The 26898-nt window shown below is 31.8% G+C and overlaps 1 protein-coding gene across 6 annotated transcripts in view; it reads left to right on the top strand.

Annotated features, from left to right (window-relative positions):
• The window catches only part of LOC126836545 (acetyl-CoA carboxylase), a 47531-nt gene that overhangs the window by 11690 nt on the left and 8943 nt on the right, over window positions 1–26898 (top strand). For 2 of the 6 annotated variants that reach the window (XM_050570058.1, XM_050570057.1), the window contains exons 2-7: window positions 7137–7455; window positions 25838–25952; window positions 26039–26168; window positions 26234–26352; window positions 26426–26606; window positions 26695–26897. In XM_050570058.1, the coding sequence (XP_050426015.1) occupies window positions 7184–7455; window positions 25838–25952; window positions 26039–26168; window positions 26234–26352; window positions 26426–26606; window positions 26695–26897 (1020 nt within the window). In that variant the 5' untranslated portion in view covers window positions 7137–7183. Of the gene's footprint in view, window positions 1–324; window positions 458–2986; window positions 3007–3580; window positions 3815–7136; window positions 7456–14112; window positions 14490–25837; window positions 25953–26038; window positions 26169–26233; window positions 26353–26425; window positions 26607–26694; window position 26898 lie in introns of those variants that run through there. The other 4 variants (XM_050570060.1, XM_050570061.1, XM_050570055.1 and 1 more) reach the window with 4 other exon arrangements.

The following is a 26898-nucleotide window of genomic DNA, read 5'->3' as shown; positions in this document are numbered from 1 at the left end:
GCAATTGTAGTTTACACTTTACATATATAGGTGAATAATAAACAAACGCGTTTTAAATTTTATGGAAAACAATTTCAAGATAACAAATTCGAGTTTTTGAACCAGATACACATAACCCAGTCAACGATAGAGTTGGTTATTAAATATTCAATTTTTACTTGTGGAACGTTAGGTACGGCAACTCCATTAGTTTTACTACTTTGTGTGTGTGTGTGCGTGTAAGTCACAGTTGAATAATTGTTGTCGTCGTGTCAAAGGTCAAACATATACGTTTTTAATGCGGCAACTAACTTAGGTTTAGTTTTCGACGTGTTCCTTCGAACCAAAGTGGTGCTCCGGTGAATCGGTTATCATATTATATTTTGTCGCATGTGTCCTCTATAGGTGTATGTGTAATATATTATGTGAATGGTCTGTGTTATATAGATACATGTGTATTATGAGTCGGACATTATAGGTAACGTATTATAATATATTTAACGGTTCAATATCGGTTTGCCGTGTCTTATCGGTCGACATATTTTATTCTGTGCATGTTATTATGTAAAAAAATATATACATATTCCATTTATCATCAAATATATCATCTATATATATTTGTATATATATATATATATACACGCACGTAATGTTTTAAAAGAGCGCCCCGCTCTTTGATAATAATCGATTAGTTAGTAATGTAATATTTATATGTAATAGACGTCCTTTACTGTTTTAACCTCATCAAATCAACGGGTCGATCTAATTAAATGTGATTCAAACGAGCCTGAGAAAATTACGCTTCGGCGGTTTTTCTTAAAATTAAAATATAGTAAATTTTACTTATTCAAAACTTGAATAATTACTTACAATTTCCGCCGCGCTCCTCGACAAGGATTTTCTTCTCGTTATAACTCTTTGCAAAGAGGGAGGGAAGTGCGCGGTGTTAAGAGACTTTTTTTAAGAATTTAAGACAAAACAAGAATACCGTGAAGATAATGTACTATAAGGAATCCAGTGGAAGAGAAAACTGCCTTTATATTTTGTACACCTATTGATCGTCGTCTGTTTGTGCTCGCCAACCCTCTCCTGCTGGTAATTTTTCGATTACAAATGTCGAGTGTTGTCTTTATCTCTGTCTCATTTTCAAGTTCTCGGTGGACCGTTAAGTATTCGCGTTAATTATAATATGCTTATACAACTAGATGTGTTAAATTTATCGCATGTTTTTGATTTGTACTTAACTTCCCTTTCGGAATTCGGCTGAAGTAGTATAAACACTATCTTATATTTTATTGATAAATACCAAAAACCATGCTATAACCCAATTATTTTTCTAGAATAAATGAAAATCAAATAAGGGTTGTATAATACAAAGGAAGTAACGCCTAGATAAACTATAATTTTCTATTACAGCGGTAGGCTTTAACATTTAAATCGGTGATCTTTAAACGTAATATAAGCGTGATAAAATAATACTATTAATAATATTGCTATTTATAATACTTAACGTAACCAACATTATTGCATAACTTAAGTCGATTATGATTAATGTACCATTTTTCACTTTACCCTACACCATGATGACCTTAATTTGTTACAAGTTAAACTCGACGTACAAGATAAGATTTATTCATTCAACTTTTTTCACGAGTTTCTAATTGTTTTTATTATAGAACTAACGTGTACGAATTAGAAACCAACTAATTTCACACTCGACTCCTTACCAATAATTTTTATCAACTCAACTCTTATGAAATATAAAAAACCATAATCGAGTCGATCAACTTTAACATTACTTTACGTTATTGTTTTTATGATGGTGTTGTTTATGAGAAATTCGACAAAACAAAAAAAGAGTATAATCAATTACAAAATTAATCAGTCATTTTGTATACATTTTTAACAATAATTATTTATTATTTCAGCGTGCCCCATGTGTAGTGTTTACACTGAAATAATTTCCAAGCCTAAAATTGAATAAAAGCTATTGACGTTCGAGATAAATTGCAATGCAAAATACTCAGTAATTGTTATTTATTTTTAATTTATATAAATAAATGCTGACTTAAATAACTGTTAGAATGTGATAGTTATAATTTTTACATTTGAAATAGTTCCCATAAATTTAAGTATAATGTGAAGGAGATAAAACTCTTTTCTTCCCATTATTTGTAGATGCATAATAAAACAACGAAAACTCTTTAATATACCGTGGAAAGTATCAGATTCTAGTTTATATATTTTTTTAAAACTAACCTAATAAAATAGGAGGGCTGTAGCACTCGTTATGTTAAATGTGATACATTACAATTGAAAATGAAAAATAAAATCAGTACTCTATGCTAATCTGTATAGGCTCATTAGTGGATGAAGCCTCAATTATTAGAAAACTCGGTATAAGATTTGTATTCACTTTAACCTCCAAGTAGTCGGGCCTAAAAAAGATCTCAATGGTAAAGATCTCATTGCTGTGGGCTTTACACCGCCAGTGTATTTTCTATATTTAACAAGTACCAAAAGTTTAAAAATGAAATGTTTTAAAAAGTTAGCTTCTTTTATTTTATATTTTCCTATTGTATATTACAGATTTATATTTCCACTCTGACAAATTCCATATATTGGATTTATGCACAAATGTCAAAAGTTAGCTCAGTGGTGGCAGTCGTCAGTAGGACAAGTTTTTTTTTTTAATAGTAAACTGGAAATCCTTTAACCTCAAAGCTAACAGCTTCGGTCATAAACGAGTCAGACGTCTTGCGGACGACCACCACCGGCACACAGCAGCGTGCTCGCAAGGTCGATTCGCATATTATTATTTTTCACGTTATCGTTATTATTATATTAGTATTATTAATAAATTCTAGTTTAAAGCGACGGCATCAGGTTTTTTACCTTCGTTACACAGATACATGATATATAGTAATAATACTTGTACTAAAAACATTAGGTATAATGTAATTTTGCCTACGTGTACACATTTAATGTAATAACTTGAAGCTGTGCGCTCCGTACTGTGTTGGTTAAGTATGTTACTACTACTACTACTACTACTACTATTTACTATATTATTATAGTCTGTATATAACTATATCTGGTCGGCATAGTAAATTTCGAAGTTCAGCGCGTTGCGGCCCATAGAACTCATCAATGTCTTGTGAGTGTTGTTTAACACAGTAGTAAGTAGTAACCGTTGTCGTCGGTCGCCGTTACCGTTCAATTTTTCTACCGTCAATCTCTGTAACCCGGAAAACCATCGAGTATAATAGATTCTACTATTATTATTATAATTCGTATATTATGTTTTTTTTTTCTAGTTTTTATTTAAAGTTTTTTGTTTGTTTCCCCCTATTCTAAACCGGTGGGTTTGATTTTTTTTGTCGGTCGTCCGGCCTGACGCGTTCCATCTCTCTCGCACACACCCCCTCCTCCTCTCGCTTCCCGCCATACACGCAACCGGCTGTTGTTCGACGGCTCGTCAGTGATAAACTGATAAGGGTGTGAATTGGATTTCATTTAGTCCGCTACCGTCGCCAGGTGTGTTGTGCAGTGTTTTTTTTTTTTTTTTATTATTCGTTCTATATTCAAATTTCCTAAAGTGTTCAGCTACAGCTACTATAATAGTCAGTAATCGCGCGTCGATCATGCCGGTCAACGTTGAAGGTCTCGTCCGACGAAAACGATTGTAATCGTATTATGATATATTCGATATTGATAGCTGTGTACCAATTAGTTATCACCATTTTCCGTAACGTAAGAGATTTCATTTTTGGCGGCGAGGAACCGTCAAAACAACCCGAACTTTCGCAAACACCGGAGGTATACCGTACACCAGGTCAGTGTCCTATTAACTTTGCCCACGCAAGTCCAACAACATGGGTCTGCCCTGCCGTTTTCCCACGGCCAGACGACCGTTTTTCCGTTTAAACTTATAACTTAAGTGCCCCCTCCGAGGGACACGAGCTGTTTGAGTTTTGATTGACCTGAGATAGAGGTCAATTTTAAATTTGATAATACTACCACAGAACTCTCAAAGTATAAACAATTAAACTAATGACTATATAATAAAAGTTTAAAATTGTCTAGAATTGCTACTTTTAGAGTATATAAGTCACAAATTAAAAAAAATTAATATCTTAATAGGTACCTGAATACATTTTTTTAATGCGCCTTATTTAATTTTGTTCCCAACTATTGTTTTAAAATTTGTAATATAGTAATTACTATTTTGTATTAATTAAATATTGACCTTGCATTATTTTATATGGATAGTAAACAGAAATAAATGTTCAACTGTTAGGTAACTTAACGATTTCGTTGAAAAAAAATCATTTTTTTGTGTATTATTAATTTTTTTTTAAACTTGTCTTGTATCGAGAATGTATTAGAATATATAAAGACGTTTTAGTCCGGATAGACTAGTTTTCACTAGGTAGTTATCATAAAAAATTAGAAATTTGGAAAAAACATTGAAGTTAAACCTATTGAATATTAATCTATATACAATAAATTATTTAAAGCATCCTTAGGTTTTGTTCTTGAAACAAATGTTCATTATTATATCTGAAAATATAATTTCCTCTTCATGATGTATGGTTTAATAATATATCTGCGGTTGAGCTTTACCGATTTTTAGTATTTTAAGTTCTAATAGACTGACTTTATAAAAAAATAAATACGACGTTTACTTTCTCTACCGTGTTCGAGTTTCGCTCAAAATTGTCATTAATGAAATTGTTTTTAATATGGAAATTTAATTATTGTCACTTGCTAGTGATGTTGTTTTAAGTATGTTTTATATTAGTAATAGAAACCGTCGGAGAATATTTATTTGTGTTAGGCTTAAACTAGTTAGATTCTTAGAAGTTTAATTAACCTTAGCGATTTTATTTAACCTTGACATGGTCGATAAAAAAAACCGGAACGATGAGGTAAAAATTACGTCCGTGGTCACAAGCCGCCTAATAACTAATTGCATTGGTGTTCTTTTCAATCCGGATTTTCGAGATTTGCGATGGCAATTTAATATAACATACAATACATATACATTTAATTTTATTGTAGTCATCACCATAAAATCTAAGATACACAGTAGCCAATATAGCTGTTTTTTTTTAAATCGGTCTTGCACGATTATTGTAATCTACACGTATTCATATTAATTAATAATTATTAAAATTCTCTGATTTGTCTTCGCTTCGTTGCTATTAACAATAGCGCAGGAAAATTCACATGAATTTGTGGTATTTCCATTTTTTTTTAAAACAAATTTTTCACACAATTTTTATACTACAGAGTAGGCCAGGGAAACGGGAAAATTTGAAATAACTCTCACATACGTTTAAAAAAAATATTTTCAATGTTTATTGTGGAAAACGTAGAGTACATAATATGCCATTCAAGGTTCAAAACACTAAAATCTCAAATTCGGAAAATAATGTCAGTAAGATGGAGTCCGTTCCTCTGTATGCATTCCTCGAATCGTGTATACAGGACTCTGTAACATCTCGGTGTATGATTTTTTCTTGAATGCATACAGAGAAACGGACACCATCTTACTGGCATTATTTTCCGAACTTGACATTTTAGTGTTTTGAACCTTTAATATATAAACATATGTATGTATAATACATACCATTTGGTCAAACGAACCAACATGGGGCATTATGGGTAATTTGGGGCATTGGTCAAATATATTATATTTTAATGTATATTTTTTTACACATATGCCCCAAATTACCCATAATGCCCCAAGTTGGCCCGTTTGACGGTACATTATACATATGTAAAAATAACATTTTCGTTTAGGAAACGTCGTCGAGATCCTATCCCCGAAAGTTCCCTTTAGAGTTTAGTATGTGTTATACAGAAAAAAAATACAAAACTAATGTCAGCCTTATTTGTTTTTATCTAATTTGATAAGGGTCATGAGTCATATGATTTGTAAACGAATGAAGTAAAATTTAAATGTAACTTTCTGCTATACAAAATTATATAATCATTTATATTATAAATTATATTATATATATATATATATATATATATATATGTATAAGGTATTAAAAGGTTTATAAGTAATTACAGCAAAAAATAAATTTTAAAAAAAGGAGGTGTCCTTTTTTGAAGTTTGCATTAAGGGAATAATAGTGGATTTTTTAGGAAAATGAATGAAATGGAATTATAAACTTTTAACTCTGGGTTGTTAACTCACAAGTTAACTCTGACATTACTCTCAAGGTTAAATACTAGTAAAACTTGTTGTTAATTTGTATGTATGAAAAAAATTAATTTAAATTTGTACTGGTAACCAGTGATCATATGTTTTTACAGAATTGCTTTTAGCATTTATCAGTCATATTGGAGAACATGTATACTTCAAAGTTTAAAAAAAAATTCTTTATCTAAGTTAATTTTAATACCTATGAAATACTATTATATTAATACTAGGTTTTTGATTTTTCGGGTATCCGTTAATACTTGATTAAGTTTCAATTTTTTTTACACGGTTTTGCGTCCATTTGACTCTGTATTTCCTAATAAGGTGCGCTATGCTTCTTTGAAGGCCGTCTCGATCAGGGATGTGTGGCCATATTAAATAGTAGCCTTATATATGCAAAGCAATGGATATATGCTACAAAAGGGTAGGCAAATCAATGATTGTCGCAGTTTTGTTCCCAAACTCGGCCTACACTTTGTTTTTTATAGCTGATAAAATAATTGTATGTTGCATATAATGTGTAAGATATTAATTATTTTCAAAAATCTATACTATGATTTTTTATTTAAAACAATTGGCGGCAGTAGATTCTATTCTGCCAATCTCTTCTAACTAATGTCGTCTACTAAATTAAGCTTTGTTCCTGAACTCCGTTTGTCTTGTTTTCTATGGGCTATACAGTATACAAACATTTAAAAAGTATTAAATTACATTCAGCCCATTCGTGTATTAATTACTATTATTATTATGTGTTATTGCCGTTCATGTATGGAACTGTTTTTGTCATATGGTATTGATCTGTATTCGGCACACGTTCGGGTAAAACCTTAAACCTGCCGAGCTACAAAAAAGTCACGCATATAAATAACTCCTCGGATTAATCATAAATCTGTTCAGCCGTATCATGTTTTTAATTTTTTAATTTTTTATCCTGTTGCAGAGAACGCAGATTGTAATAACTCTGAAGGCGCCGTTGTAAATGACAAAATGAGTACCGACACTACAACAGCTAACGCTGCTGCCACAACAGGTGGCGGCGTCAACTTTATCGTGGGCGATGAGGACGGTGCCGACCAACCGACCGCCGAGCTTGTCAACGGTGACTTGATGAGAGCCCTGGAAGAGGAGAAACATGAAAACACCGATTCGTTTCCCCAGGGAAACGGTAAGGAATCTACCAGGATGGGCATGGGTGTGTCGGCCAACAACAGCTCCTACAAAGACATGTTCGGCTTGACTGAGAGGAGGAAAAGATTGAGGTACACAATATGATTTTACTTTAATAGCTTTTAGCTTAGCTCGTGCAGTGGTGTAGCCAGGGAGCGAGGGTTTGAGGTTTTAAATACTTACCCCTTTACCTTTTTTTTATAATGCAAATCGGGCCGTTAGCTTCATTGCTGTCTCGTCAAAAAAAAATTCATAGTTATCAATACAAATACATTTTGTCAAAACCCCCACTCCCATTGTTTGTTTTCTGGCCACACCACTTTTTATCGCCATTCCCGAAAAACAAACATTTTTTTAGTATATGATATATATATTAGGATAGTTAAAAAAAAAGATTTTTTTGTTCCTCTTGTGACATTATGTTCTTTTGAGTAAAAAAACATTTTTCTAATTTTTTGAGATTTTTAAATTTATTTTAGCTACTAAATAGCGGTATAAATATTAATTTAAAACAAATCTACTATGTATAAAAAAAATCAGTAGAAAAAGAGGAACGAACTAATATTTTTCTTTGTCGATAAAAAAAAGTATAATGGCATCAATTCAGAAAATAAAATGTATGAAAACCTTGATATATTAAAACTTGATACTTCCCTTAAATATTTGTTTTATGGGTTTGAAATATTTTTAACTAATTCCTAATTTATTTGCGAAGAAAACTGCTGTACTTGTATGATAAATTACTTCTACAATAGATGAAACAAATTATTTTAAGAAATGAAAAAAAAAACTAGATTGAGAAAAATAGGGAACTGTGTTATTACCTGAAGTAATAAACTGTTACGATATAGAATATAGATATATGTTTAACAACTTTATAAAAAAGCTAGCTGTTTAAAACATAGGTTGACATTTGACACAGCATAAATTTGACAGTTTGTTAACGATTATTTTATTAAAAATAACTATTTATTATAAAAACAATTTTCTACAACGATTTCCACGATATATTTGAAGTATTACATTTTTTATTTTTCCGTCTGAAAAAATAAGTTAATAAAAATGAAAGCTAATGTATATTAAGTGGACGCTACATTTGCCGTCTCTTGTGCAAAAATACAGTTAGCATTCTGTAAACATCTCTTATCATAAACATGATTTGGTATTAATAGAAAGCTAAATACTTGTATTATGTCCTCTCTAAAAGGTTTTTTATTTTCATGTTTTTTTTTTATACTTGGTTAAAAAAACGAAAAAGATTATTTTTTAAAACTTAATTAATGCCTTGAATTTTAAAATTATTAAAACTCCTTCGATAGAAGTACAGTTAAAGTCGCCAAATTTTCGAAAAACTTAGAAAATATTTTCTATCTACATTTTTGGGAAAGCGAGAGATTGTTTTTGTAGAAAAATCATTATTAAAAAGTAACATAACCCATCCCTTTACAACAGCTTGCGTACGAGTCCGCAACCACGGGAGACATTTTTTATCCACGGGAGGATATAAGGATATATATAAGGACCGTTAAGTTTTTTGGTAACAGTCGATTTTTCCGGTTGTGTACCAAAGTAAAGGCATAAAATGTCAAAAAGGCTAGGATAAACAGCTGAAAATAATTAACTGCCAATAAAGTATTCTCAACTCTATCCTATGAATTTTAAAAAATGTTTAGATTAAACAATCTCAAAAACCTTAAAAATCATCGAGTTCCTATAATATTAGGCATTAATGCGGTAGTAAAATTAATTGTTAGTCTAAATATTATTGAAATTTGATATCTAAATTTAAGAAAACAGAAATTAACGGAAAAGGAAGTTTTTATCTAAAAAAAATATATATATTTGGAAAAATATGTTTTGTAAAAAACTGATTGTTTCAGTTTTTAGTATTTTTAAAGACTTTTTTTTTTTTAATACATTTTTTGTATTGGTATAGAACACAAAAACTAAACTTTATTAACTAGTCTATTTCATTAACTTGAGAAATTAAAAATCCAAGAGCGTTGCTCCCAGTACACTTAATTATATTAAGTGTAAATATATATTTAGTTAATATATATTTGATAGAAAAACAAAATTTGAACTTATAAAGTACTGAAGTCGTGTAAGTTATTTTTAAATTGTTTCTGCAAATACATTTAAATTAATGGGCAAAACTAAAATTTGTCATCGTAAAATTTTGTCATATATTGCTATTTTAATACCTGTAGTCGTGTTCCACAAAGACTTTGTTTAAGGTTTAGACACAAGAGTGTTGTTTTAAATTATCAAAATATTAAATGGTAAAACTTCAAAGTAAAAAAACTAGTCCTTATTTTCAAGTCTTAGACGAGACATAATCTTTAATTGAATTTTGATATATTTAAATATAAAATCGTAATCTAGTTTATTATTCACCGTGAAATACAGCTTCTGTTTACACTCGGTAGCCCTAAGAACGATCTAATTACTGGACTGTAAGGGCGTTAACATCAATGGTGCCCTTGAGGTTCTACTTATAATTTAATTACAAATGGGATACAATTATCATTATTCTTATGATCCAATGAACGCAAAAAACAGATATGTGCAGAATTTATCATTACATTATCCAACTCGATTCCTGTTGGTTAAGTGTTTTTAATTGAATAGGAAGTTTGACTTATACATATTTTATTTAACTTTTACAAAATTTATTGATTTGTTAAAACAAGAATAAAGTTCTGAAAACGTGGCCGTGGTCAATATCCAGTTTTAATACATTTTCTCAATAATAATTATGACATTTTGTGTGTAAAGACTGATTGGTGGGAAAAAGGTGCAATATAATGTTATTTATCTTCTGTCGTCTAACCCGATGATTATCGACCTATGATCCATTTTTTTGTTTTAATTTATGATTTACATAATTATGAATTGTAACGCTTTCATTAAACGTAATAACTAATAATGTACTCAATGATTGTGTACAGTACTTATAATATTATTAATTTATTAACCTACTATATTTGGATACCAAAGTAACATTTCATTCTTGCGAATTTGGTTTAATTTTTTAACGACACTGTATTTATTCTAGAATAAATTATATTGTATTTTGAAGTTTGTTTACAGAGTTGACAGAATTCCTGGTTTTTTTGGAGGTACATTTATGGGTTTGGGTTTTTTTCATCACAACATCCACTCATTATGAATATAACGAAATGTTTGACTAAAATGTATAAAACCTATTAAATGATTATAATTTATATTGAAAATACAATTCGGATGACCATGTGAAATGAGTTTTAGTATGATGTCTTGAACGTTAGTTAAAAACCCACGCCGCCGACTCATCACCTTGGCCTTCGAGTCCTTGATTGTAGTTTTCATTATGTGTAAAATAAAAAAATTGCAGGTTCACATTGACCACGCGCGTTACAGCGGACTTGCACCAAAATTCCTCGATTACGTTACCCAAGGACGCTAATCCTAACTATTGGATTATATTCTAAATAAAATGCCACGTTTATTTTCAAAATTAGTAAAAAATAAAAAATAATACTTTCTTAGTTTTACATCGAAGATAAAATTATTTATGTTAGTTATAAAAAAAAGTATTAATTAATCTGCAATTTCGTGACTACTAATTTTATTATAAAAAAACATAAAATAACTTTAAAATTTTCAATTCTTCACATAAAGACTATTTCATTAAAAATACTAAAAATAATTTTAAAATTTTGCTCCGATCCATACCTTGTAAACAGAGGCGTCTTTTAAGTTTTCTTCTAGCTTTGTGAACTTTTAAACAGGCCAATTTGAAATTCCGATGGACCGTTTTATGTAGATGGGGCCTAATCGACCGCAACTGTAGGTCATGTCTCCAATTTTCTTCAAATTTAAAGGATCAAATGAACTTTTGTGTATTTTGTAGCATAAATTGCAAAAATCACTAATTTTTGGATATTTTAAAACTAAAACCGGAAAACAATCACATCCTATTAAGTTGTATTTTATTTGGAGTATTTAACTTTTAGATGGACTTCAAAATTGTAGAAGTTATGAATTTTTTTGTGAAGCTATGCGCATAGAACCGTGTACCAGTTAAATCAGTAATTAGCTGAAGCCATTATTTATTACTATTATTTAAAAATAAGGCATACATAGGAATACACTTTAATTCCAGTACTACTTGCTTCTTCCTTTTCAGTTGCAATGACCATCATACATCTCTCATGGTGGTTCGTAAATATGGTTTAACGCTTCTTTTGGGAGGCGAAAAATTTTTTTATTTAGGGCAGTTGATAGGCAAGGTTTTTATTAAAGAAATAATTGTTTTAATTTTGTGGATAGCGGTAATAGTAATAACAGTATATCACGCGTATTACTATCATATGAATTTAGTGGCGTCGTCCCTGCCCCCCCCCCCGTCCACCGAATGACGCCCATGCTTGTAAATGTTATGAACAATTTAAATGTGTTTTCAAAACTTAAATCGTAGTATTTTTAGGAAATTACTAGTTTAATATAGTAATCATTTTTTATGACCGGTTTTGACATTGAGGTTATTATAAGCGAAAACGTCCTTCTATTTTCATTGCGGACAAAGCTCGTCGGGATCGAGGCGGTCACTAGGTTGTGGGAAAATTCCATATGAAAGTAATGATATAGTGAGATACATTATAAAAAACAATAATTTAAAATAAACTCATGAATCGATTATTATTTTTACGTCTTGTGCAAAACATATTCCAAGACAGTTTAGATTCTGTGAAAATCTGTTTTTTGTATCAATAATATAGGTTTTTACAATAACCTCTAAGATGCCTGATTTTAACCTCTAAGGATTCAATTAGTCATTATTATTCTGTCTAGAATTTTCTGATCTTATATTACCAAATGTGTGTGCCAAGTTTTAATAGATAGTGGTTTAAAACTGCCTGACATAACTATATTATTATATTATGCTGGGATTGTTTTTCTCGCCATTATTTAATGATGTTTGCACACTAATTGTAATTAACAACGGCCGTTTTCAGTGTGGTACTTTTTACTAGACATTGATTTATGCATACGGCATTGTATTATTTTGATACTAAATTATAATAATATCGTTGTTGGCGAGTTATCACATACTCGACCACTCGACAAGATGTTGTGACCGTGATGTATTGAAACTAAACGGGTTAATAGTTGTAGTACTAGTGTGCTACCTATCAGTTTGCACAATTTCCGGTTTGCAGCTAATATATAGACCTCCTATGGAACTCGATAGCCATTTGGAGATGGTTGTCGCAAGTTGCTGGCATACCTGTCAGATTTTTGTTTTGCCACGCTGACCGCTTTTCATTCCCTTCTGTTTATTGAGAAAACGATTTGTTTACAATATCGATATTGAGATGTCGCCGAGTTTAAGGCGACAGACGCTGGTTTTTTGGGTCAAGAATATCCATTAGCAGCATGATTATCGATATTAATAATTATACGGTGTGCGACTATATTAGTATATTATTTGTCTCTACCTACGTCTTACGTTCACTTCACGCCTTTTTAGATAACCTTATTGTGTGTATTATTGCAATTTTTTAAAAATTGTTTTGTTTGTTTTAAAGAGTTGGGATAAAGTTTACTTTTACTCGGTTGAGCCAAAGAAGGACTGTGGTCTCTGTGTAGACCTGGCTGGCGTCGTCCTGAGACACGCGTGGGTCTCCTACTAGGATTGTGGGGGGGGGGGTTCTTTGACCATTGGACACCGTTTAGGGGACGACGACGGATGACTGCCGTTTAGTGACATGAACCTCTCGTGCACGTGCGCGACTGAGTGAACGTCACTTATCCCGCTTAATCGGCGTACAAGCCCGATGGTGGAGGGAATCTGTTATTTCCAACAGCCGCTGCTCTTTTATTTCTTCTCTGTCGCCGGTTCGGTTCAAAACTTCAGTCCACGCTGCGCGGCTCTTCAGCTCGCGTCATACTGTCCGTTCACTTTCTTGCTATCGTCCGTCCGTTGCTCAATAATAATTCCGTGTGTAGCATTAGTATTGTTATTATTATTACATGCATGTTTGTCGGCCTACTGCCGCGTTGAAAACAAAAACAGAAAACAGCAGCAACGTGTCGTAACGACAGTAATATTATACACTTAGCTAGCATTGTTTACCTTCTGTTCGCGGGCTACAGTCAAAATATTTTATGTTGCGAATCGGGCATTTCTTCCGGTTTTTTGGCCGACCCGGCCGCTTTTTTACCCTGCTATTTATACCCGCGCCTAGTATTCCTTGAAAAACCCGGTCGCCGGCTAGGCCTACAGCTATTATAGAATAATGGCTCATTTCCGTGCAGGTAAAATCCGATTATTACACGCCTATTAATATACAACTTAATTATTACACTCATTGGTGTGGCATTAACTATTATAACATATGTAGGTAATCTATTATTAAATTTAACAAAACACGAGATCGGGTCCGATAAGTGAAATAATTGAATGTTATTTTTGAAATGGCCAATAGACGCACGTTCGTCGTTGCTCGACCGGACTTACTTAGCCGTCACCTAGTTGTGGCCACCACTACCGCTTGTCGTTACCGAACGGACATCGCAACTCAGTCGTCTTTGGACGTCCACCACCGTCAGCACCGCGGGCCTTATAGTAGACGTTGACGACACCGCCGACCGCCAATACGGACAGTAGTTGCCGACGAGTTACAATACATCAAACATTATAGACATAACTTATTCATTGGTATTGAGCCGGGCTCGTTTGTTACATAAATTCGTTCTACGCCGAAAACCCATCGAGTATGCTACAGCAGCGCCGCAACTCCAGGCGGTTCGTGTTGTCCGAACTGCACACCGTCGCCGCGGCCGCAGCCGCAGCCGACAGCCGCGACGGCGTCCGGCTATCCACAGGATTCTTGTTGGCGGACGACCTGGCGACCGCGGCGGCCAACGTAGACACCACGGCGGCCGCTTCTGATGACTCGGACGACGACGGTTTTTGCATACAGCTGGAACCCATGTCGCCGCCGACCGGGCCGTCGCCTGTCCGCATGATGTTACAGTCGTCGTCCATGTTGTCCGTCGATCCCGGCGACGACAGGCCGCCGACCACGCACGAAATCGCACAATGGAAGTCCATTAAAAACCTCAAGCAAGGCATGAAGTGAGTACTTTCCAGAAATCTGGACCGTAAAATATGTGTATTTCCAAAGTGGGTCTCGGATTTCGTACCGCAGTATTGTCACATAATTGGTTTTTACGTAAATAGAAATGCAAGTTTTTAATTTTGGCGTATTTATAGCGAATTATTATGCGTTTCAATAAGACTATGCATATTTTTTAAACCGTTGTTTTGAAATCTAGTGGTACTATACAATCACGTTATGGCGTTTGATCTCTGTCGTTTATAAAATAAAAAATTAAGCTTAAAATCTACACAAAATCATGTCTATAGTACAGGATAGTAGGTTGGTCACTTCTTATTACATACTCTTCATTTAAATGATTCACAGGCAGAGTTGTTATATTTTAAATAAAGTATTAACCAACGTGTTTTAAATTTGTTATACATACATAATTTTTTTTACACATCAAAATACTGAAATGTAAAAATTTAAGTACATTATATAAATATTACATATACAAACAAAAAACTGTCATTTTTGTTTCTTTTTTTTGAAAAACTAACAAAGCGACTAAACTTTTTTATTTACATTCAGACAAGATAATATCTGAGAAGCCATTGATTTTTTAAACATTCGTTTATTCTTATGTTCGTTCATGCGAATTGGCATTATCTGTCACTTACATTTTTTTAAAGTATTTGCAATCACTTTTGTTTCTTTTGGCTGATAGCACACGAGAAGAAGAGAACTATAATAGATCAATAGTAGGTAAACATTGTTTACACTATTTTTTGATTTCCTGAACGATTTCTCTACTCGCAAACCGTTTCACCTCAGTCGGTCGAAAAAATTAATGACTGTAGTGGTCGTGATCGTGGGGAAAACCTCAACTGCGCGACAACGAGACAGCAAAACCAAAACGAATTGGTTTTTTATTGTCTAAACGCAACGTCATTCAACTTAGGCACATAATTATTATATTATCCTAATGCGCTATGAATGTAATCGACGGTATAACATTTTTATGTAATTATGTGATCACAGCTGAAAATTGCCTGTACGCCCATACACGAGACAAAAGCACATTATTGTTTGTTTCCCGAAGCAACCACTAGAACTTGTCACCAACCACTAGAACCTCAAGAGGATATTATAAAAAACCTAATTTCTTTAAATGTTCACAACTAACTCATACGTTTTTTTCGGTATTACGCAGTAAACATGTCTAAACTACAAAGTCGTTGCAATGTTTGTTTGGCCTGCTTTAGCAAAAATGGAATAAGTCTTTGAAAATATTGATTCTGTTATATTTTAATTTCTATTCCTCGATGTGAGTAATTTAGTAATGGCAAACACAACCAACCGTGAAGGTCATAATCAAAATCTTCGTAAATCACCCTAAAAAAATTGACCCTAGTCGCGGCCATATGCAAAACAAGGCGCCAAAATACACTATTCATACGTGTTAATAGGATATCTCACGTTGATCAGACGAATTTACATTAAATTTCAATGTTGGCTGTTTTGCATTCAGTAACGGTTTCTTAGATATGGAGACGAGGCAGCTATCTTTCTATATTATAGTCTGTCTGATCTATCTGACTGTCTACATTTACAGACTGGTCGTTTCGGCGGTAGCTCGGGTTTACAATATAATATGTATTGAAATCATTACATTGTTGACGATTTTTAGAACGCATTTTGAAAACGAGTTTGTCTGCCTTAGTAGACCTTGCGCTCTGCTAGTTTTACCCTTGTACGACCAATCTCCCTTGTGAACTCGCCTTAATATTATTTATGTATTCACACTACCACTTTGAGCTTCTCCTCTTCCTCACCTTTGTGCCCTCCATCATACTGAGTGAGCTTTGTGTGCGCTAAAACCGTATGTATAATATATTATGTGCTCATGTTGTAAAAAAAAAAGCAGCGCAAAGCACGTTTTTAGCGCTCAAAGCAAATTATCCGCAACGGGTAAACATAATATTGTAAACAGTTTTCATTTTGCATAAGTTACATTGGTGTGACTGCTATGGAGCTATATTATGTACATAACTATGATATAGTGTTCTAGTCATCGTGATTAAAAAATGTAGTACATTATGATTGGCATGTTTGTGTGAATTATGCAGACCGGTATGTCTTGACACGCATTTCGAAAAAAGCGACGATATATTAATAATGTGTTTTAACGTAGTTAAAGTGGCAAATTGTTCAAAATATTATACATATATTGCCAGGCTCGGTAAACCGGTTCTAATAGGCCACTGGAGCGTTGGATGGGTGGTCGATTTCTACTCCAATTATTATCATGTATCGTAATAATTAACTAATAACGTTAACGGAGTCTTCGGCGTTGTGTTCAAATTTGTCATTGTCTTGTATATGTTTTAAAATCGTATACGAAATAAACGACTACAATTCAGCTCCGCATAATTAAAAAATAGGCCCTTATTAATATTTCAAAAAAGTGTTTAAAACAGAGGAAAATTGTATTATTATTATTCTGTCTATCGACAGAAACATTTCACATTTTAATGCTCACTGTCTCTTTAGTAGCTGATTAAACACAGAAATAAGTTAAAAAAAAAAATTTCACAGAACGCACAAATAAAATCTAATAATATTTTGATAAATATAATAAATTAAACTAAAAAACAAAAATATTTTTTAATGTTTACTGTAATGTCACCATTAAAGAGGTTAGATGATATCGTAGCTGGGTGCTGAATAAAATTAATTATTAATGTTCGTATATTTAAATTAGTATAACAGAAGTTCCTGACTACCAAATTAACTGTATTATTGTTTTGGACGTCATCATTATTTAGGGTTGACAATTTTGAAAGAATGAGTAAAAGGTGTCAAGTAACATTTTTTGTCAAATAAATGAAAGTGTTTAGGATATATTACACGTTTTAGCAAAATATTATAACATTTGAATCATTATTTTCGGAAATTCACAGTTGATGATGGTGTTGTCAAAATAGCATTATTACTTTGTATAAATGGATACGTTAACTAAAATATTGCCTTCTAGAAAGTTTTGAAATTGTCAGTCAACTCCTTTATCCACCCACCCCTTCAATTGTCTTCTGTCGCTGGCACTGCGCTGTAAATGGACAATAAATCTCTATAAAACATTAATACCCGTTTACTATGTCATTGTCTTCTCTTATTTTAATATGCCCAAAAACAATCTCTCCGTCCCAAATTTTCTCTCATGTACGTGTTCATCTCGAAATAGTCATTTCGATGACTTCTATTTTGCATTTTTTTTCGGTTTTCAACACTTCCACGAATCATTTCTGACCTTACTACAGTTTTATAAAAAAAAAAAATACAATTTATTTTACTCTAAATGACACTTTTTTGTCTAACAACACTCTTGTTGCCTTTTCCCACCTCACCCCCCCCCCCCCCCATCACGCATGATATTCTACTCGCTATGTCTTTTTCAATTTTTACCTTATTCTCGCACTTAGTTTGTGTCAATAACGAGAATCTTAAAGGGTTTTTTCACCATGAAAATCAAGAACGTTACAACCGAAAAATGAAGTGTTCGCTTGGGATAAGCGTCTTTACCAAACGAATAACCACAGTGTAAAGCGCCTACTATAATATTATGTATTAAAGTGTAACCGACCGGAATGAGCTGGCTGTGTTTTAATTATTGTTACGCGCGCAATACCTGTGTGTGGTGTGTTATTGCACAATACTAAGGCAAGGTTGACGGCGTTAGAATACACATTATATAATATATTAATATATAATATAATATTATTTATATGTATATATACAGTGGATACTATACATATACTATTATACCGTATAACATTTTAAATTTCGTTTTGTTTTGTTTTCAACGATGATCCGTTTTATAATTTATTATTTATAAGTTTTATATAAGCGTAGGAACGTGCTGCCGTCGCCGTCCTGATTTAGTTCAAGGATGCTTTTATATAGACTTCCACTTATACCTAACGCACGTACAAAGTACCCGCCAAGTAGATACTTAGTTAACCCGTGCGTTAAATTTGGTTAGTGAATGATCATCACAATAATTTACACTACCTATGTAGATATAGTTTGGTAGTAGCGCCGAATATATAATATCTGCACTGTTAACAATACAAGTATTTGATAGATGATGACTATTACATTTTACACACAGTAAAATCTGAGGACAGATGACACGTAAGCACCGGCGCCATCCGCAAAGGACCGTCGGAGTGTCGCAACAGTGTAAAAAACAATTATTTTATATACTATTACATTATGTTTTTAACTCATTTAAAAACAGTTTTCAGTATTCCTCTACGGGGTACGTTCACTTGCTGTATAAATTAATTAGTGGAGTGACCCCCCTACCATCGTACGGGGATCAAGTAAACGGTTAGAACGTCGCTGTCTTAAGAGATTCTTGGGCTCACCCGCAGGACCTTATCCCTGTTTTTCTTTCCGGTTAAAGGGGGGTAATTGAATTGGGTGGTTTTTCCCGACAGTGCAGTGGCCATTTTCCCAGAGCGCACTCTGTTTTTCGATCAGCTCGCCGTCAATTGGCGATTGTTTCACAGCGCGAACGGAGTTGCTGTCCTCAAGTTAATGTAACACCGTGTAATAGCAATGTTTCAAAGGTCGTTGGTTGGTCAGATTATATGTAAAAAAAACTTACCAAAATAATGTGTAATATATTCGGAACGGAAATCGCGCTAACCCGATATACATCGTGTCCGCGGTGACGGGTAAACCACATTTTGTATTCCGCTTGTACTAACAAGTCATAAAACTGCGATTAAAAACGCTGTCTACATCGTTGGTCGTCGAAATCGTTAAGTAAAATTATAAATACTCTCTCTCTCTTTCTTTGTCAGTGCACTGCATGCAATTATCGTACGTACGCCGAGCTTAATTGTAACATCAGAGCAAACCATCATCAATAGTGCCCGTTTGTGTTTTACCAACTGCGAGATCTCTATAAATTTGTGAAAATATAGTATCTGATATTTAATATTTGATATTCGATAGATCCAAAATATCAGTCCTTTCCTTCCAAGCCCACCAAGCTATATGCATATATTATAAAAAAAAAAGCAGAATTATGGTAATTTCGGCAACGTTATTCAAGATTAACTTATGCGAAGAAATAACACATTAATAAAATATGAATACCTTAATTTTCCGTTGATTTTGTAATAGAATATAATTTATTTAAATTACATAGCATGTAAAAAATTTAGGATATCATATATTATAATAATATATTAATATGCATGGCCTTTTTACTGTTCAGAAATTGTATTTTTTTATTTTGTATTGTTTTGGTGTGTATTTTCACTGATTGGCGTTGTAAATGAGTTCTGTTAGTCTGATGTATATAATAAAAATAAATGATTGTGTAAAACGATAATTACACTATCGTCGAGTCAGCCGACGATGACTTATGTACATTAATTTTAGAGCTTCTGATGACCTTCTGGGAATTACTTATTAACACCGAACGCTGTCTAGTTTTTCCCCATCGTAACACTCCCCTCGTTATATGGTATACAAATGTTAGTTACGCGTCCAATTAGGATTTGGTCTGTAAATCTATTAATTTTTGTTACCCAAAGGCAACGTGGAATTTTCGGATTCCACAAAATTAATTTTACCGTTAAAGTAGGAGTTAGACGCTAGTAATGATATTGATATTTCCATCACGGCGAACTATTAATCCAGTTTTTAAATTGAGCTAATACAAAACATGTCCTTGCGAATCCAGTAAAACGCATTGGCGTCATTGGGAGAGGGAGAGACAGCAAGAGAAGGACACGCCCGCCCTAATGGTCAAATTAATTATTAATATAATATATTAAATAAATAATTTTCTAATTTTATCGCAAACAATGTATGGATAAAAACACTACTCATTTAAATTTCATTATTCAAAATACGTATTATTAAAAATACTAACGACATTGAAATATGTTAACAATTTTCATATTTTTAGCATATATAAAAATATACGCTTTAAATATCCCACGTTTTTATTAACTAGCTTTTTGGTCTGTTCGGTACACATTTTTCAATTGATTTTAAACTTTTCGATGAGCTAGACACTTGAAACTTTAAACATAGCTTAGAACTGGTTGACAAGCAATTTAACTTGCTTTCTTGTAAGTCTGTTTGTTTGCTTGTGAAGTACAAACTTTGCAATCGATTTTAAATCTATGATTTAATTTTCAAAAAGCAGAAAATAATTATCTAAATTAAAAAAAAATAATAATACAAAATAATTTCTCGTAGTGTCATACAGATTTATAACTCCATACAGATTGCCTTGAAGTTAATTTTACATAAAATGTGTAAATTTCAAATTGGGTTCTCTATAAAAAAATTCTGAAAACAAAGAGGTGAAATTTCATAGGAAAATCAAAAAACGAAAAAAACGACCACAGTAATCAAAATAGTTGAAATTATGTATAATTAAAACAATATGTTTTTCCGTTTTTTCGACTTTTCTATAAAATTTTACCTCTTTTTTTTTTTATTCTTTCTGACTGTTTTTATGGAGAACCCAATTTGAAATATGTTTATTTTATGAAAATTATCTAGGCTTACAGAAAAAAAGTATTAGAAGAATTCTCAAACTTTAGGCAACACGAAAAAACCAACTTTTTAGATTATAAACTCAATTTTAAAGACTTTCCGTTACTCGAAAAATAAATCAATATTTTTTCCAGAAAGCTAAGATTATTTCACATAAGAAACTGATGTTTAATACATTTTTTTTTATGGCCAAAGATACTATAAAAAAATAAATGTCGTTGGCCTTTTCACTCAATAATCAATATATAATATCAAACAAAAATGATATATTTTTTCTATATTTTATATCATTATGTAATAAAAGTAATCGAATATATTTATCCTTATTGTAATTTGTACTTGATGTTGGTAACATCAATTTTACTTTTAAATTTGTTCTATACTCTCCTTAAGTATTTTTTTTAAGTGACTAATACTTTAAAACTCTTTAATTAAAGTTCTAAAATAACTGTTGTAATAGTTTCCTATAACAGGCAACTTTTATTTGCATTTTATTTACTTTGTCAGTGCAATTAATTTCTCTTAAATCAAAGTCAATTTTAAAGCTGTTCTTGATATAAAGGCAATCTAACGCTAAATTGCAAAATTATTAAATGTATATGTAGAATTTTTGTTACTTTTTTGTAGTTGTAATATGCTTATTATAAAACGAAAAAATCTAGGGTGAAGAAATTACTATAACTTGCATTTTCGAATGTCCGTCTATATTCCATAGGTTAGGCCACAATGACAATTGGTTAATTAAAATAAATGGTCAGTGTCTTAATCGTGTTGTTTTCACTTATTATGTATTGTTGTATGTACACATGCACAATATGGATTGACTGTTTAAGCAACAATAACACTTGACCGAAGTATCACTCGAATAAGATAGTGAGTAATAGGGTTTTCCGTTAGCTGTCTATGCTTTCCTGTTAGGTATTATTATTTTTTAAATATTCTGCTCATTACATATTACACATTATTATTATTATACAACATTAAATCGATAATATATTTTTTTATAATGCTTTTAATTATTTAATTTTGCATAGAATTAAAGTGATTTAAAGTGACTTTAAAGTTTTAAAGTGATTTTATATTATTTTTAGTAATAATAATTCCTAAAAACTTATGATCCCAATATAAACAGTTTTAATATTACCTATGTAAATGGTTTAAAAATATCATTACATTATTACAGTATCAAGATAATTGATAATACTCTTCATTTTTTAGGTTGATTTTAATGTTGCTAATACAATGTAAACTCCTTAAAATATTAATGAAAAAAAACTTAATAAGTACTACTAAAACTTGTTTTAACACATTACAATCCTCAAAATGGCTTAGAATGAATAAATGAAATAAGACTTTATAAATAGTTTTCTTTAGTAACTCATGAGTTATTCATATAACTAGACCAATACTACTATATACAAACGAGGCAACAGTACAGTTTTGTAACATATGAGTAATTTTTTAACATGGATAAGCGAACATACATAATAGAATGTTTTGAAGTGCATTTTAGTAATTAAGTTAAGTTTTTGTCATAAAACTTAAGTTTTGAGTTCTAATATTAAAAACATCAAATTCCCGTCAATTATAGTATTAAACAAAAAATGTTTAAATGTTTTTAAAAACATTTTTTTTTTAAATGGCAATAACACGTTTTTAAATGTTGCTCTTTAATTGAATGGGAATTTGTGAAAGGGACCCAAGTTACATATTTGACCAAAATAGTTTTATGGTAGATAATTTATCTTCTTGAAAATTTCGATGTAATCTCTGTATAGAACTATATTATTGGAAATCATTGATGAAAACTGAGGGAGCATGTTTTATCATGTAAATTAGTCGTCGAGAGCACACTAAATATGCATGTTATTTGCAGTGATTCGTGTACATAATAAACAATCTGAAGTATGCTTCAGTCCTCCGGTCATGCATCACAACAATATAGTATATTATATGTAAAGTTTGGTTAATGGCTTTAATTTAAATGAAGGAACATGCGAATGCATAAAATTCCTGGCCCTGCTTATAGTATGAGTTATGAACACGCTCCTTGAAATTGTATTAAAACGCCTCTAAAAAGAAACCCAGATAAAAATAACCCTTAAAAATAGTGTTTTCAATATTAGTTGTTTTAGCAAGACTTTTTATTTCCATGTGGGTTTTTTTTAATTTTGGTTATGTTCATATTTTAACTATTTAATCATTTAAATCACGTAGTATTATTTATACGGTTATATTTAGTATATATATATTTTTTTAAATCGTCTCCATAAATGTAAAAACACGTAGTAGGTATTTTTAATGTGTTTTGTACGTTTGAAAAATAAAACGTTTATATTTTATTTTTCTGCTGAATTCAGATTAGATATAATAGTTAATGTAGATTATTCAGTTTTTTATACACCATAAAACTTTAATATTCCTAAATAAGAAATTCCTGAATTTTGTTTTGCAAGTTGCTTACAGCTTTGAAGGATCAATTTGGTTCTTACTCAAAAATCGTGTTGTACTTGTAGCTGTAACAGTTTTCAATTTATATATATTGAACACAATAATAATTACTAAATATTATCTTCATTATATTTTAAATAGGCTAGTTTTTCAAAAAGGTCGTTGGAATAACTTGAACTAGTGGGGGTTTAGGTTAGGTTAATCAATTATTCGTTCACGGCTCAACTGGAGTAGGCGAACACAAGTTAATATTGAAACAAATACATTTTTAACTAAAGTATACTTGCTTTTATACAAATGTTTTATTATTGTCATTGAAATACTGCATAATTGCGAGATCAGCTTCCCACTCTTTTCATCATCATTCAGAAGTATTCGAAGTGTCTTATTGATGTTTTCTTGTATCTTGTTTGAAATCGAGAAGGCGGAGACGAATAGACTCTCAAAGGGTAGCAGAATATTATTAACTTGGTGTTCTCCGCCGTTTTTGTCACCCGTCTATAGGCCTTTTCTAATTATTTTCTTGTTCAATCCAGTGTTGGAAAACCCTCTACCCTAAGACAACCCATTAGAGAGGGGGAGGTAAGGTTCACCCTTTGTCCACGGGTCTTTCGAAAACAGAATTTCAAAAAATGATTAACGCCATTCCTATTTTAATAAATCGCTTTTTACTCGTTGGACGTCGATTACATATAATAAACCTATGTAAAATGAATCAGTGTACTGGATTCGTAATTTAATTGAAAAATTATTCAATTATTATTATTATTATTTAAGTATTGTTCGAAGGCTAAGCTAAAACCTGAGAAACCAATACCTCTCTTGGTTACTCTCACCTTTTATTTATAAAAACACATCGTTAGACAAGTGATGAGACAAAATACATTACATTAATAATTTATATGGTTTTTATGACCTTGTGAACATTTTTTTGGACATGAATCATTTAAATTTATTATTATTTTATTTCCCCTTCTTATGTATGCCCATGTTTTAACGTCGGTACACACGATCTGACCGTCAATGACCATAGTCCATATCAATTATTATTATTCTATAGCGCAATAATGGTCAACTCTTGTATATATTGTTTAAAAAGAAAAACAAAAGGTTATCGACTTTTGTTTGGTTTTTAAATCTACCAAGTTATGGTAAACTGATAACTCTTGTTTTGTTTGAATTTTTTTATTGACGATAGTACACACTAAAAAATATGTAAAGTATTTTTCATACCAATTTCTATGTTTTTGAATCCATTTTTTTATTCGATTATAATACTAACAAATACAAGTTCATTCGACTCGTGTGGTATGAAATACTAACTGACCACGTTACTGTTTAAAGAATGCAAAAAAAAACACCGCCCAAGGACTAAATATTTGTAAAAAAAAAATAAAAAAACCTTAGAACGACCGTCAAAATGGTTTTATGCAAACCGTATATAATGTTTGTTTTCATATTGTTATCCATTGATCATTTTCACTGCAATAACGCTACCGGATATAATAACATTCTATAAAATTGCGGGATCAGATCATGACGTTATCTTATTTATGGTACATAATTACTGTACTTACTGTTAATTTAGTAGCCGACAGAGGTACTATTTGCTTGACACAGGTTACGCGGTAACTGCATTTCCTTACTGGCGTTGCTTGTGCTGTGTACATACAATCACATTAATTAATTCAATTATGATTATCTTTATCTATAAACTAGACACTCTCCAATTAAATCTGGTAGTTGTAATTATAGGTTTTTTTTTGTAATCCTGTTTAGAAAGCCCGATAAATATTTATATTAAATTATTATATTATCATAAATAATGAATCTTTTTTTTAATAACGCAAATTATACAATTTGTACCTTGAATATATACTGAGCTAATAAATCTACAAAAGTAGCAAATATAAAGCTTGCTGATATTTGTTTTAATTAATTAATGTTGAGCAATGCTTTAAAGTACCAATGTATACAGAAGGGAATAACCCAATATAAAAAAAAAAAATTGTTCCACTGTAAAATATTTATAAATAATTTATTTAATGAAAAAATTATGTTTGTCTGAAAACGATGTTAAAAACTTTGAAATATAACCCATTTACGCCCAGTATCCTATATGTAGGACACTCAATATAAAATTATTATCGTATCTTTTTTTAGAATTTTACGTAGTAGGAATAATTCAGAAAACAGGAAATTAAAAAATATTTTTAACTTTGGACATGAAAAAAGTATGTTGTTTTAGGTATAAAAAATAATCGAATATTTTATTTTATAATATAAACGTACTAATATTATTATCCCATTTAGTATTTTAAACGTTTTGTTGAAATAATTCCAGGCCTAGTATGTCACAAGGTACTGTCATCCATCAACGACTACAAGAAAAAGATTTCAGTGTAAGCACACCGGAGGAGTTTGTTAAACGTTTCAAAGGAACGCGTGTCATAAATAAGGTCAGTCGGACTGCATTTTATGTAGTTTAGATTCTCGAATCTAGTTGAGATTCCTATGCTAACCATGACTATTGGTCGTATTTTAGGTTTTGATCGCCAACAATGGTATTGCAGCCGTCAAATGCATGCGATCTGTCCGTCGGTGGTCGTATGAGATGTTTAGAAACGAAAGGGCCGTCCGTTTTGTAGTTATGGTAACACCGGAAGACCTTAAAGGTGAGATTGCTGCACTAATTTAAAAAGAACTTATCTCATCTTAACATGTATCTATTGCGTTTCAGCAAATGCTGAATACATCAAGATGGCTGATCATTACGTGCCTGTTCCCGGTGGCACAAACAATAACAATTACGCCAACGTAGAACTTATCGTCAACATAGCTATCCGAGCCCAGGTTCAGGTAATGTATCTGATATTAAAAAAATTAATACTCCCATAATGGTTGTTAATTATCATTTTATTGATCTGTGCAGGCTGTGTGGGCCGGATGGGGACATGCATCAGAAAATCCAGAGCTCCCCAAGTTATTGGACAAAAACAAAATTGCATTTATCGGACCGCCCGAAAAAGCTATGTTTGCTCTTGGTGACAAAATCGCTTCAAGTATTGTCGCACAAACTGCAGAAATTCCCACATTGCCTTGGTCCGGTTCAAGTATGTAAAATGTTAATTGTGTTCAATAACATAAAAATAGTTTCTATGTCTTATATTTGTATAAACATTATTTTTTGTACCATTGCAGATGTGGTTGGACATTATTCTGGTAAAAAGATAGAAATCGGACCAGAATTGTACAAAAAAGGATGTGTCGCTAACGTTGACGAAGGTCTGGTATCAGCCGATAAAATAGGATATCCAATTATGATAAAAGCTAGTGAGGGTGGTGGTGGAAAAGGTATTCGTAAAGTAGAAAATCCTGACGATTTCCCAGCAGCCTACAAACAGG

This window comes from Adelges cooleyi, unplaced genomic scaffold (genome assembly GCF_023614345.1).
Source record: "Adelges cooleyi isolate 19-005CV unplaced genomic scaffold, UGA_ACOO_1.1 ACOO_flye_CR_arks_rails_tigmint_CR_PRNA_247, whole genome shotgun sequence".
NCBI lineage: Eukaryota > Metazoa > Arthropoda > Insecta > Hemiptera > Adelgidae > Adelges > Adelges cooleyi.
Note: the sequence above shows the minus strand (reverse complement) of the source record. Positions and strands in the feature narration are given on the sequence as shown.